Consider the following 14,304-nt stretch of genomic DNA (forward strand, 5'->3'; position numbering starts at 1 on the left):
ATAAAAGCTCTCAGCCACTTCCTAGCTGTGTGACCCTGGGCAAGTCACTTAATCCCCATTAACTAGCCCTTACCACTCTTCTGCCTTGGAACCAATATAGAGTATTGATTCCAAGTCGGAAGGTAAGGGTTTTAAAAATAAATGAATGAATGAATGAATGAATGAATGAATGAATGAGTATATAAACAAAAAAATAAATAAATGCTATTTTCTGATTCACAAATGGTCAGAAGATATTAATATCAAAACAGTTCTCAAGGGAAGAAACCCAAATAAGCTAGAACAATATGAAAAGATGCCCCAAATGATTAAGGAAAATACAAATTAAAGCAACTCAGAAGACTGATTTCACAGTATCAGACTGTGGCAAAAGATGACAAAAAATTGGAAAACAACAAATAGTAGAGAAGCTGCAGAAAAACAAGTATATTTATGTTTTGCTGATAAAAATGTAAATTGGTACAGCAGTTCTATGGGCAGCTAAGTGACCCAGTGGATAGGGCCCTGGGCTTGGAATCAAAAAGACATATATTCACGACATATATTCATTTAAATACAGGCTCTGAAAACTCTAACTGTGTAACACCAGGCAAGTCATTTGACTCTGCTTGCTGTTTCTTCATCTATAAAATGAGCTGAAGGAAATAGCAAACCATGCCAGGATCTGTGCCAACAAAACCCCTATAAGGGGTTCTGAAGAGTTAGATACTACTGAAATGACTGAACAATAACAACAACCAACCACCTTGGAAAGTTATTTGAAAGGATGCCCCCAAAATTACTCAATTGCACATACCCCACTCCCCATGACCTATCTATATACCACAAAGGATTTAAAAAAAAAAGTTCCATACATTATAGAAGATCTTCTGCTGGCAAAAGCAAAAACTAAAGAGGCATTCATCAATTGGGGGACAAATGAACAAATTGTGGAATAGGAATGTAGAAAATGAAGAGATGATTTCAAAGAAACGAAGGAAGACCTACAGAAACTTTTTCAGAGTGAAGTAAGCCAAACCAGAGCAATGCACATATAATACCTTATAACAATCAATAATTTGTAAATTTTAATAACTCTATCAACACAAGGGGTGTATGGGGTGCTCAGGGAGTAGTATCTCTGGTATGGAAGGCTTGTCGTGCCCATCTAGGGCAGCTCTCCAGCCTCTGACCCCCCACCTGACACCCAGCTCTCACTGGTGGCTCCCAGTAGCTGCTAGCATGCAGCAGCGGCCACACCTTGGGCAACGGCTTCGGCAGGCCGGCTAAACCTTGTGAGGGTAGCCATTGGGTCGTCGACCCCTGGTGAACCAGGGCTTTGCTCACCCAGCATGTGAAGACTGCTTCGGCCAAACAGACGGAAGAAACCAATAAGAAGGTTCAACGGCTGAGAGGGCGACGCAGCAAAGCACTGTGGAGTGCTCAGGGCGTGTTGGAGCACAAAGGACAACACAGCCATCCAATGCAGCTGTGGAAGTCTCCAGGTGTAACGATTTTTCATGCCACTGGACCCAGGCTTCCAACGCCGAGAGAGTGGGACTGTCTCTGTGCAACGGCTTTTCCACTTAAATCTCCTTCACGCACAAGTGTTTTCGTGCACACTCATCTATCCTCACCCTCTTCAAGACATATGAGGGTACATCACAGATGAAAGCGCACAAAGACAATTGTCATTCTTGGTTACCGAGAGACTACTACTATACTATACTATACTATCAACACAATGACCAGCCATGATTCCAGAGGATCAACCTCCTAAAAGAGAATAAACTAAAAATTAAAAATGGGATATTTTTGGACAAGATCAATATGGGAATTCGTATTTCAAAAGAGGGCAAAGATGAGAAGACAGAAAAATAAATGCTTGATTTTTTGTTTTTCAAAAAGAGAGGATGGGGGAAAAGGGAGACTAGTTGGCTCAATGGATTGAGTCAGTCCAGAACCAGGAAATCCTCAGTTCAAATCTGACCTCAGAGACTTCCTGCTTATGTGACCCTGAGCAAGTCATTTAACCCACACTGCCCAGCCCTTACCACTTACCACTCTTCTGTCTTGGAGTCAATACACAGTATTGATTCTAAGATGGAAGGTAGGGAACAGCTGGGTGGCTCAGTGGGTTGAAAGCCAGGCCTAGAGATGGGAGGTACTAGGTTCAAATCTGGTCTCTGTGAAGATGGGATTAACTCTCCCCTGCCCATTTTTAGATTTAATCACCAGAAGTGTATACACTCCACTTATCCTTAAGTATAAGGAGGTCTGTGACCCATACTGTGCAATAATAGGTGATGAATCAAAAACCCACTGACTGCCCCTTGGGCAGTCCTAAGCAAAGCTATAGTTGCAATTGGTCCAAGTAAAATGGAAGGAAGGCACAGGAAGTGACAAAAGGAATGGTCTTTAAAAGTAGCAAGAACTTCCTGTGACTAGATCTTTTACCTTAGAACTTGACCTTGAAGGAACTCTAGCTTGGGACCTTGGAATGATCTTTGTTTTTCCCTTAGAACTACATGGGTAAGTAAAAAAGGCTGACTCCCTTTCCTGGCTTTTCTGGAGGTACTAGCCTCCAGAGGGGGTCCTTGTCTTGGAGGAGGCCTCATGGCTAAAACCATTGTTTAATTTACCTCTGGACCCCCTTTGCTTGGGCCTCTGAAGCCCTGCCTGATTCGAACCAGGCAGGAATAATTATCTAATCTCTCTCTTATTTCCTTACTTTCACTCTTTCTCCTTCTATAAGTAAACTACCATCAAAAGAATAAAAGACAAAGGCTTGGGACCACTAAGGCTAATCAAAAAACCTCAAGATACTCAAATCAGAATATCTGTAAGGAGAACAAGTGTACATGCAAACCTTGTTTTGTTGTGCTTCCCTTAATGTGGCAATCTTGCATTGAACCCATCTATTAGCATAATTTTTCCAATAGCATGTACTCCCATCATGTCTATCCCATTTTGGTAATCCTCAAAATATTTCAAACTTTTTCATTATTAATATATCTGTTATGTGATTTGGGATCAGGGATCTTTGCTGTTACTACTGTAATTGTTTTAAGAACCACGCCCATAAAAAGTGAATTTAATGCATGTTAAATTCTGACTATTCTGCCTACAAGCCATTCCCCCAACTCTCTCCCTCTCCATGGGAACCCCAATTCCCTAACATATACAACAACAATAAAATTAGATCAACTGATCACCCTATACTCTCTAAGAATTCAAGTGAAAGGAAGAGTCCATTGATGCAGCAAACTCATGGTTGTCTTATTCTAAGAAATTGCCATAAGTGGCCCAGCCTTCAGCAACCACGACTAGTCAGCAGCCATCAACTTCAAAGCAAGATTCTGGACCAGCAATAAGATTATGACTTGATGAAGACTCAGATGATGGTCATCATTTTTTAGCAATGTTATTTTAAATTAAGGATCATCATTCTTAAGACATATTGCACACATTAAAAAGACTACAGTATAATATAAACATAACTTTTTTAATCAATGGGAAACCAAAAAATTACCATGACTTCCTTTATTGAGATAATTGACAGGGCCCCCAAGTAAAGAATCCTTAATACAATGAATAAACCTGAATGGCCTAGGAATGACCTAGGACATTTTGGGGCTAGCAGAAGAGACATTATCTTGGGTATGCTTTCATGTATCTTATGGACACTCCTAAATTCTCTAATCACAGTTCAAGGTTGTACCCAAAAGACCAATACCATGACAGGATGCCTTGTTCTCCTCAAGACTCTCTGTTAATGATTCTGTTACTATGGAAACACTGCCTATAACCATGTGGATGGATATGTTTGGGTAGCAACCCAGATGCCTATAAATAGCCTCACTCTCCTCAATAAAGTTGCCATTGATTACCACCAGCATCTTTGGTTCTCCTGATTCCATCTTTCTTATGATTCACGCCATCTCCTTACCCCAATGAGAACTTTGCAAGACCCTCATAGGACCCCCAGAGACTGGCAAGGTTATCATTGGTCAAACCCTGTCATTATCAGATAATCACTTTATTGTGATAGTCCCATTATTGCAGTAGTCTGAACCAAACCTGCAATAACTCCAATGTATGCCAGTATAGACAATCTTCCAAGTCACTACTTTGAATGGAATCAACATTGATTTAAATACTGAAATTCTCAAAATACATGGCTTTTTTTTTTAAGTTCTTAAATTATGGTCACATTTCATATAACAAAGCCTAAGTAAATCTAAAACTTTGATTTGCTTTTAAAAATAATTTTTAAAATAATTTCATGATCATACATAGCTATGGACACATACATCAGTTAAAAACCTAAATTACTCTCTCAAATATTCACAATTTAATCCTAAAATTTTAAATTTTCCTAAGAATTCAATCAGTAAGTACTTACTATAGAACCACAACATAAATAATACTATTCTGCATCCTTTGGAAGACATACAACAGACATATAAGAAGTTCATGATGTAGTTTAGGAAGGAAAGATAACTTATCTCATGAAAAATTAAATGATAACAGTATAAAGTCAATTACCATACAATTGTTTCCCAGTCATTTTCAGGTGTCTCACTCTTCATGACCCCATCTGGGGTTTTCTCGGCAAAAATACTGGAATAGGTTGCCACTTCCTATTCCAGATCATTTTACAGAAAAGGAAACTGAGGGAAACAGGTTAAATGACTTGCCTACAGTCATAACACTATCAAGTATCTAGGGGTAGATTTGAACTCAGGTCTTCCTGAACCCAGAGTTAGTGCTCTTTCCACAGTGCCACCAAGCTGCCCCATCACCATATTTTAAGAGGTATATTAAGAGAAAGATCATTGAGTAAAGGGAGAGCAGTTTCATTGAGTTCAAATGATCTGGGCCCTCAAGAATGGAATAGGAAAAAGAAGCTCCAATGGCAAGAGGAGGAAGGATGTATAAACTGACTGAACTGGGAAATACAGGCCAGATTATGGTGGTCCTTGAATGCAATGCTTAATGTTCAGAATTTTATTCCATAGGAAAAAGGAAGACACTGAAAATCCTTAAGCACAGAATGACATCATAAGGGTGGTAATAGAGGAAAACAAATCTGCCAATAGACAGACTAAAGGTAGGGAGGCAATAGTCCAGGCATGACACTGGCCTAGACTAAGGAGGCAGCAATGGAAGCAGAACACAGAATAAGCTCATTACCAATAAAAAGGATTTCACAACTGACTCAATATGAGATAAAGCAATCATAACAATACGTAGAGCATCACATTTGGAGTCAGAAGACTTCCGAAGACTGTAACTCTGCTATAATGTTTCTTGTGTGATCCTTGACAAGATTTGCTCTGGTAAGAACTAAATGGCTCAAGTTATAGCCAGCTCTAACCATTTGTAGTCAGTTAGCATCCTGTGGTAGACATCAGACAAATAACTCCATTCACATACCTGAGTAAGCTCAAAGGCCCTGTAAGCCAACAGTGAAGTAATTCTATTCGCATTCTTTGACACATGACACTCATGTTTTGGTGTTGGATCCAAAGAACTTTTATTCACTGTTGAGTCTGTATTTTTTACACCCATGGGATCATATATACTTTTCATTTTCCCCTTTAAAAAAAAACATCAGTTAAAAAGTACAACTAACTTCTATAACAAAAGATACTGCATTAGTTAAGGGCTATAAAGTAACTATTGAAAACAGAATCACCATGCAATAAAGAATACCTAAGCATTTTTTTAAAGTGCACTGGTGACAATGTAAAACTTTTAGCCAATAAAGAAGCCAAGGAATGAAAAATGCAAAACAGAAAAATTTAAGAAACTGAACATATTTTCACAATTTTTTGTCTTAATAAGTTATGCTGAATTTTGCTTTTTTTTAATCTTTAAAAAAATACTATTTGTCATATGTGATGGTTCCTTGAGAGGGAGAAGATTATAGAGAAAACAATACAAACAAAATCAATTAAAAACTTATTTTTTAAAAAATTTGTTTATACCCATACAATAAATCATAAAGGAAAATCAACTTCATCTATAGAGCTTCTGTCATGAAAGTGAACTACTATCAAAAAACATTGCCCTTCATTCTTCACTTTTAAAGCAGTGAAAAGGAGGAAAGCATAGTTTTTTTAAAAGGCTCATCACTCATTAACTCTGCCTAGTACGTCTGGTTTAAAGTTAACAACCAAAAGACTTCCAAAGTGTTTAAATAAATTTTTAGAACTTAAGCCAACTAAATGAGGTACTGAGCTGAAGTTACCTTTATTATTTTAAAAATAATAACATCACCCGTTGCCCCTGCTTCCAAAGGATTAGCTTGTAATAAATCTGCATACCTGGAAAGATAGATACCTAGAAGGAATACAAATTTATAAAATGAATATTTTCAATCTGAATTCAATTTTAGATGCAATAAACCATGAATGGGGGAAAAAACACAATCCTTTTGTTGGGGGAAAGAATTTGTTGTGCAAAAGCCAAAGGCAGGTTCTCACCCAAAGAACTGGAAGCTTAGACTCTGTTCACCTGAAGGCATGAAAGTGTTTATTCAAGAAAGATAAGAGTGTGGCCAGGCCTATTAGAATAGTAATTGCTAGGATCAAGGTTTCTAGATTTATTGAGAGTCTAAGGCCAAGGTGGTGAGCCTATGTAACTTATACCAGGGGAGGCACTCAGAGCCCTCTAGGTGGACACACACAGAGTTTGCCAGATTTCATTACTAGAAAAGCCAGGCAGACTTGGGTCAGGCGGCTCCCCTTCCCCATTCCACGGGTGCCTGAGGACACTTCTTATATCATACACCCTTCTAAAACATTCACCACCACTTGTCTAGGGGACTGCCTCTCCCCATTTCTTGGGAATTCTCCCACCTGTTCTCAGAATTTTCCTCCCCTGGGTGTTTCAGGGCATTCCAGACTAAAAACCCCAGAAAATGGGTGTTGAAGGAGTACCCTGTCCAACAGAGGTGTGTTTTAAGGGTCTACACATCATAAAGTGAACTTAAGATTACAAAAAAAGAGAAAGTGGGCATGTGAAGGTTTGGGGAATTTCCCTTAACTAAAAAGACAAACATCCCCTCCCCCCACTCCCAAAGAGCACATGTGGTATGCGCTCAGCCTGTGTCCTACTTAACATCAACTGTCAACCTGTGAGATGTCTCAGTTACTCTCATCTACAGGTTTGGAATGGTTTGTTAAGCTTTTATCACCTGGATGAAAGGCACAAGAAAAGCACAGTGGTGTGTATCATGAGTGGAGAGCCAAGGATTGGTATCTACTTTTCTTCACTCTATTTTGCAATATTTGCTAACTGACAAAAAGCACAGGGTCTCCTCTCAAAGTATAGGGTCCCATCTCCATCATTGTTCATCCCCTTTCTCTTAATAAAGGGGAAAAATTGAAAATGACCAAATCAAATAATGTTTAAAGTGGAAAAAAAAGTAAAAGGAAAAAATCCAAATAACTTGAAAATCTGAAGGGGAAAAAAGTCAAATAAAACATCTTTAACCCCCTTGAATGTAATTACAAGAGAGAGAATGGTTCAGACTTATGATATGCCCAAAAGAATTATCTCTCTTCTATGAAATTTTGTTTTAGTAAAAGGAAACATAAAGAAAAGAATAAAAGTAGATTGTATACTAAGGAAGTTGAGATTTTTCAATTAATTTTCTCCTTTAGTTGAAGTTACATTCCTTTGTGAATTTTTAAAAAAATATAAATACAGATATTTAAGACAAAGCTAATATTAGAATATTTTGAACTTAAAAAAATAGTGTGAGATAAGTTTAAATATAAAGAATAAGAAAACTACATTAAATAGTACACTATAAAAGAGATAAAAGAAGTAGGCAAAAGTAAACAATAAAAAAATAATTACCCATGGAAGGGCTGCCAAGAATTTGTATTTTGGACTGGCCCACCTGTAAGCCTTTTTCACATATGCCTTGTACCTAAACAAAAACACAACCTCATGTTCATAATTAACATAACAATATTAACCAAATAAAGCAAGTGTTAACCTAAAATACCATCTAAAAATGAAATTTAAGTTACTGAACCAGATTGCATAGCCAAAAAGTTTAGATAATACTAGAGTAGTACACCAATGAAATTCTATTCTAATACCTCACTACAGCACAGTATTCAATTTGTATTTTCAAACATTTTGTCAACAGAGCACAAGCTCTTAACAGGTTGTAAAATGAACTAGAAAGACTTTGAGGAAGAACCTGACAATTGATTCCAAGATACAGTTGGACTACATTTGTAGAGGCTTTTCAGGAAAGATTGTCAATCCACAACAATTCATGAGGAATTCCTATTAATAAGTAAAGAATTGAACTGTGTTTATGCAGAATACCTCACACATTGATGAAATGAGAAGTCTTTTAAATACTAAAAGAAAATTCATTTCAAATTATGACTGAGAATCATTATGAAAATCAGTTATGCTTCCTACAAACAACTCAATTCTAAGACACAAATAGTAGGAGTCCAACAAGAGTTAACTGACTTAATAAGCATTTATTCAACAACTACTAAATGCCAGATAATTGCACTAAGAATTAGGGGTATAGAAAAAGGCAAAAAAAGTTCCTGTTCCTTAAGATCTCACAGAGTATTGGGGTAAATCACTATCTATAAACTCATATCTGTATATCACTCTATATCTATATTTAACTTTATATCTATCTATATCTATACAAAGGATAACTTGGAGATAATCTCAGGGAAAAAGAACTAGTATTAAAGGGTGCCAGGAAAGACTTCTGGCAAAAGATAGAGGACTTAAGCTGAGACTTCAAGGAAGCCAGGAGATGAAGATGAAGAGCAAAAGCATTCTGGTATGTGGACAACCAATAAAATTCAGTCAGGGGATAGAGTGTATTTGAGGAAAAACAAAGGAAGCTGCTGTGCCTGAATAACACAGTAAGTAATGAGGTCTAAGAGGTAAGAAGCTTAGAAAGGTAGGAAAGGGTCAGGTTATGAAGGGCTTTAAAAGTCAAAAGATACACAGATGATTTTCTATTTAACACTGAAGATAAATAGCCAATGAATTTAATGTGTGGAAGGTGAGGGACCTGGTTAGACTCTTCACATAGGATTGCACTAGACATCTTCTGAAACAATGAAAAGCAACTAAATATCATTATCATTTTCAAATGAGAAAATATGTAAAGCACCACATAAATGCTAGCCACTATTAACTCTGGCAAGCATGGGACACCTTAATGCAGGAGGCCAAACAAAACTATTTGTGCTGTTTCATCTAAGGAATCTTCTATGATCTTATACATGGAAGACACTTGGTTGGAAGATTTCCTAAGACATTCTATTCTATCAAATCAAATGCTCCTTAATGATCAATGAATACATAGTACAATCTTATAGACTCTCATGATTTCAAGCATTTGTGTAACCCCAAAGATGTAATCTTTAGATTTAGATGTAATCTATAGAATATCCTGTCAGTCAGTTGATAACCATTTGTTAAATTCTACTAGGTGGGGGCAGCTAGGTGGCTCAATAGAGAGTCAGGTCCAGAGACCGGAAGTCCTGGATTCAAATCAGTCCACCAGCACTTCCTAGCTGTGTGACCCTGGGCAAGTCCTTTAACCCTAATTGCCTAGTCCTTACTACTCTTCTGCCTTGGAATCAATACTCAGAATCAATTCTAAGATAGAAGGTAAGGGTTAAAAAAAAAAAAGACAGTCTTTGTTCTGAAAGAGGAGTCAACATATGGACAAACAAGAAAAAAAAGTTTGCCTTTTCCTTCAAGGATGCTCTAGATCCTTTTACAGTAAATATGGCATATTATGGTCTCCTCTTCCAAATATCAGGACAACTGATCCCCCAATGCACTCAAAACTGAGTGGCCTTTAACTCTTAACTTCTTCTCTTTGTATACTTGATTCGGTACAATTGGTCATTGCAACTTCGTGAAGAAAAGGTAGCTGAGTGGTTTCAAAGAAAATAAGAGATTCCAAAAAGCAGCAGATCAAGAAGAAAGCATTCCAGACCTGAGGGTGGAGTCAAAGCCCAGAAAAGAGGTGGTATATGGCTGAGAATGAGTCAGATGGTCCATCTGGCTCAATGTTCATTGAGCACAGGGAAGGAAGTAGTGTTTAATGAGTCTAGAAAAGTAGTTGGGTAACCTCAAACACTTCCTAACTTAGGGCAAGTCACTTAAAAAAAACCATTGCCTACCCCTTACTGTTGTTCTGCCTTGGGTCAGAAACACAGTATTGATTCTGAGACAAAAGGTAGAGGTTGGGGCCGATTGTAAAGGGCTTTAAAAGACAAATAGAAGTTATATTTGAACTCAGAAGCAATACAGCCATTGGAGTTTTGTAGACTCTTGAAGTCAAACCTGAACTTTCAGAAAGTAACTGCTGGTTGTATGAAGAGACTTTTGGCAGTGAGACAAATGAAATGGGGTTATATAGCAAGAGTCCAGGCTAAAGTGATAGTGGTAGGAACTGGATAAATATTTCCTTTACCAGATGCCCAACTAATCACAGAATTTGAGAAGGGACTTGAGAGGCTATCTAATGCTATAGTCTTCTCTAAAATATAATCATTCAGGAAACATCTATTTAGTGTCTCATGTGCCAGGTACTGTGCCAGGTACTCTCAATACAAAATTAAACTCGAAAACAGTCCTTGCCTTCAAGGAGCTTACACATAGCCAGGGAAGGTACCATGAAATATATTGTTGTTCACTCATTCAGCCATGTCTGATTCTAGGTCATCCTATGACTTTGGGAAGTTTCTTGGCAAAGATACTGGATTGGTTTGCCATTTCCTTCTCTAGATGTTAACTTGGAAATAACAGAACTACCAAAGTAGTTAGAAAAACCAAGTCTTTAATAAGGAAAGGGATAAGTACAATATTTGGTCCTTTTCTCTGAGTCCAGAGCCACACTTGTACAAGGTCTACACGCTGGGCTCTGGGGACAATATCCTTGGGAGTGACACCTCATTAAATGACAGTTCCAAAGAGGGACAGAACTTGGGGATTTTTTATACCCTCTTGAGAACTTGGTACAGAAGCCTGAATAGACAAAGTACAAGAAGGCTACAAAGAGGTTGCAGCCAGCTTCAGGGGTATCAGGGAGTGGGTCAACTATAACAATTACAAAGGAAAGGGTCAAACTAAGAGCTGGGCTTCTTGAGAGGGATCTTTAATATGATGGGAGAAGCTTCTGAAATAAATAAAGGCACTCAACATTCTTACTATATCCACTAATCCCACCCACAGTAAGGTCTCCAAACAGTTTAAGGTCTATAGTTCAACCCAAAACAGGAGTGCCTGGCCCTGAGGTTTCTCAAAGGACAGGGGTAAAATTGAGATGTCCAGATTTCACATTGGCAACGTTTATATATAAGTAGACACAAAATAAGTGATAAGAGGGAAAAAGGAGGGCACTTGCAACTGGAGGAAAATCAGAAGAGGGTGACAGAGAAGTTTCTACTCAAGTTTAACCTTAAAGGAAAAAAAGAATATTCTGAAAGAGTAGGAATAGGTATTCTAGCCATTGCAAAGTCAAAGAGGCAAAAGATAGAATGCCCTTATGAAAACCAAAAAGAAGGCAAATATGCCTGAGCCACACACAGTATGCACAGAGGGCTATAACACACAGTAAGACTAGCAAAGTAGGTTGGGTCAAGGTTAGGAAACCTTATTTTACTGTGGACTCGATATCGACTTTCATGCTTTACAAATTTCATCTCACTTGAGAAATAAGAATTTAAATTTGTTCCTACAAGTCATGAGGAGCTACTGGAATGATTAGGAGAGTGATAAAGTCAGACCTACATTTCCAAAAAATTGACTGGATAGTTGGGTATAAAAATGGATTTACATTGGGGAGACAAAAAGGAAGACAACTGCAATAGTCTCCAGACTAGAGGTGATGAGGACCAGAAACAGGAGAGAGGGTATGTAATTAGAGAGAAAATAATGAATGCAAGAGATGTTGTAAAGTTAGAGAAGAGAAATCTTAGCCACTTCACTAAGAAGTAAAAAAGAGCTTAGTGCAGAAGAATATCCAAAGATTACAAAAACATGGGTGGCTGTTGCAGCCTGCACAACATATAAGCACTTGGGTTCTTAACCTGTGAGGGAAGCCCGCAGACATGAAATATGTAAAAAGAGAGAGAAAGGAAAGGCTCCAGAAAACACACAAAGTTTTGGAAGGAGCCTTAAAAGTCTCTCCATTCTTAGGGCTTTTATTTTTGACTCAACCCATTATCTCATTAACACATCTGATAAGCATCACAATGGTTCATTCAAAGTTACAAGTTCTATTTCCACAAATTGCCTTTATATCCTGCTTTATTATAGCCTGCTTTAACTGTCTCTTGATCATTGCCACCAGGATCAGTTTTGACCATATTTATCATCTCAGGATTCCTCAGTTCTGATCTCTTCAGGTAACTACAAGGATGATGGACTCCTCAACCAAAACAGGAAAGGCTGGAAGGTTGTTGAGTATGGACAAGATAATGAGCAGTTTTGGACCCAATGAATTTACCACCTACAGGACAACCAGACCAAGATGTTAATACTCTACAAGTAGTCATTCAGTCAAGTGTGATAGGACTCTATTTCTCCAGTTAACTACTTTAACTGGTCCCTAGGATATCAATCTAACACTTTGATTACTATTAGTTAATGTTTACTGACAATCTAAAAACTGTACAGTTCATAAGCATTCTCTACTGTTTTCTATCATCACCCCTGCAGAAACAAAAGGGCTACACAGAACTGAATGCTTTTTCTTTGCTTCATGGGTGCCCAAGGCTAAATAATTCATGAGCCAAAGGCCAATCTACTAGTCAGAATACTTTTGGGGGGATACTATAATCAAAATCTTTCTATGTTTTGTAATAGCACTCCAGAAACTAAGGTCATCTTGATATCATAAGTATCACAAAAGGACGTTTGAGAAGGATATTTTGGGAAATGTAAGATAATTTGTGAATGAAGACATTTAAAATTTAAGGACTATGAAAATTTTCTTTTCGGTTTTACAAGCAGGAAAAGTATCAGCTATTATTAGAAATAATATGGGTCATAATCCCAAACTGAAGGTCTGACTTTATTTGTGGATAATACTGTGGCAAAGACCTCATTTAGATGTTCAACAGTTTGTTTTATAGACTTTTGACAGTTAATTAGCATGTGACAAGACCAAATGTTCAGAATATGTTACTAAACTCTGGGAAAGATTTGCTAAGAGTAATAAATTCCAACAAAAGGTTTCAGATATGTAGCATCCGCTCCCCCTCCCCCATTTGCCTTCCTGGTGACAGCACCAATTAAGATTTATTTGGACATCAGAAGAATTTACAAGATCAGGGCCTCTTTGAAATGTCCCAACCTCTAGAATGTATGGCTCCAGGTATGTCCAAGCACCAGCCATCACTGCAGTGCAGAAGTAACAATAACAGTAAAAATGGGAAAGAATCTGATCAGGATACATTTTTTCAGTCATCTCTAATTGATAGACTGGTATAATTATACTGATTCTGGGAAGGAGACTTAAAGATAAGCCAAAAGGTAGCTATCTTGGTCATAAAACACTGAGGAACCTACAGCAAGTATAAATCCTCTCTACAACAAATATGACCTTGGGCCTGTCAAGGCTGTCTTCGTATTATTTCATTAGAATAAACAACTCAAGCTGTGCACTCAACATTCCAAATGAACATGATTTATAGTTCCCTTAGATTACTATAAAGACCTGAAGTTTTATTCCCCCAGCTGAAGCTCTCAATGTTGTTAGTTGTTATTAAATTCTGATATGCAAATATGATTAATATTCTCCTTGGCTATTATTATTACAATTAATATATTATGAATAGTTCATTTAATAACTGGATCTATTTCTAAAATCATGTTATAGTAGCCTAACTAAAGAATATTCTGAAAGGGTTATATGTGATTCCCTGTTTTTATAATCACTGATATATAAAGCAATAAAGGCAATTTCATTTATCCTATAAAATGATGTTACCGAGTCCTATGTGCAAAATCATTTGAAGAATGTCATCATATTTTTAAGCACATAAATTGTAATATTGCTATTTAATAATTTAAATGCCCCAAAGTTTAATTTTTAATAAATGGATACACTCACCTGAGGTCGATCAACCATCAAAAATGCATAAGATTCTGCAAGTTCTTTATCTGAACGACCATCAAATCTCAGTTCTCTCCGTTTCTCTGTGAACTATTAAAAATAGAAATCTATATATAAGCAACTATACACAGGATTTATGTTTTCAAAGAAAAATGCTATTTCTAAGAATCTTCTATACTGCT

General features: G+C 37.3%; 1 protein-coding gene across 9 annotated transcripts in view; it reads right to left on the bottom strand.

Annotated features, from left to right (window-relative positions):
• The window catches only part of TASOR (transcription activation suppressor), a 185,563-nt gene that overhangs the window by 156,983 nt on the left and 14,276 nt on the right, over nucleotides 1-14,304 (bottom strand). For all 9 annotated transcript variants that reach the window (XM_056804194.1, XM_056804193.1, XM_056804196.1 and 6 more), the window contains exons 3-6: nucleotides 14,120-14,212; nucleotides 7,852-7,924; nucleotides 6,236-6,327; nucleotides 5,419-5,580 (exon numbers count right to left, since the gene is read on the bottom strand). In XM_056804194.1, the coding sequence (XP_056660172.1) occupies nucleotides 5,419-5,580; nucleotides 6,236-6,327; nucleotides 7,852-7,924; nucleotides 14,120-14,212 (420 nt within the window). The remainder of the gene's footprint in view (nucleotides 1-5,418; nucleotides 5,581-6,235; nucleotides 6,328-7,851; nucleotides 7,925-14,119; nucleotides 14,213-14,304) is intronic.

Source organism: Monodelphis domestica, chromosome 7 (genome assembly GCF_027887165.1).
Source record: "Monodelphis domestica isolate mMonDom1 chromosome 7, mMonDom1.pri, whole genome shotgun sequence".
NCBI classification, from domain to species: domain Eukaryota; kingdom Metazoa; phylum Chordata; class Mammalia; order Didelphimorphia; family Didelphidae; genus Monodelphis; species Monodelphis domestica.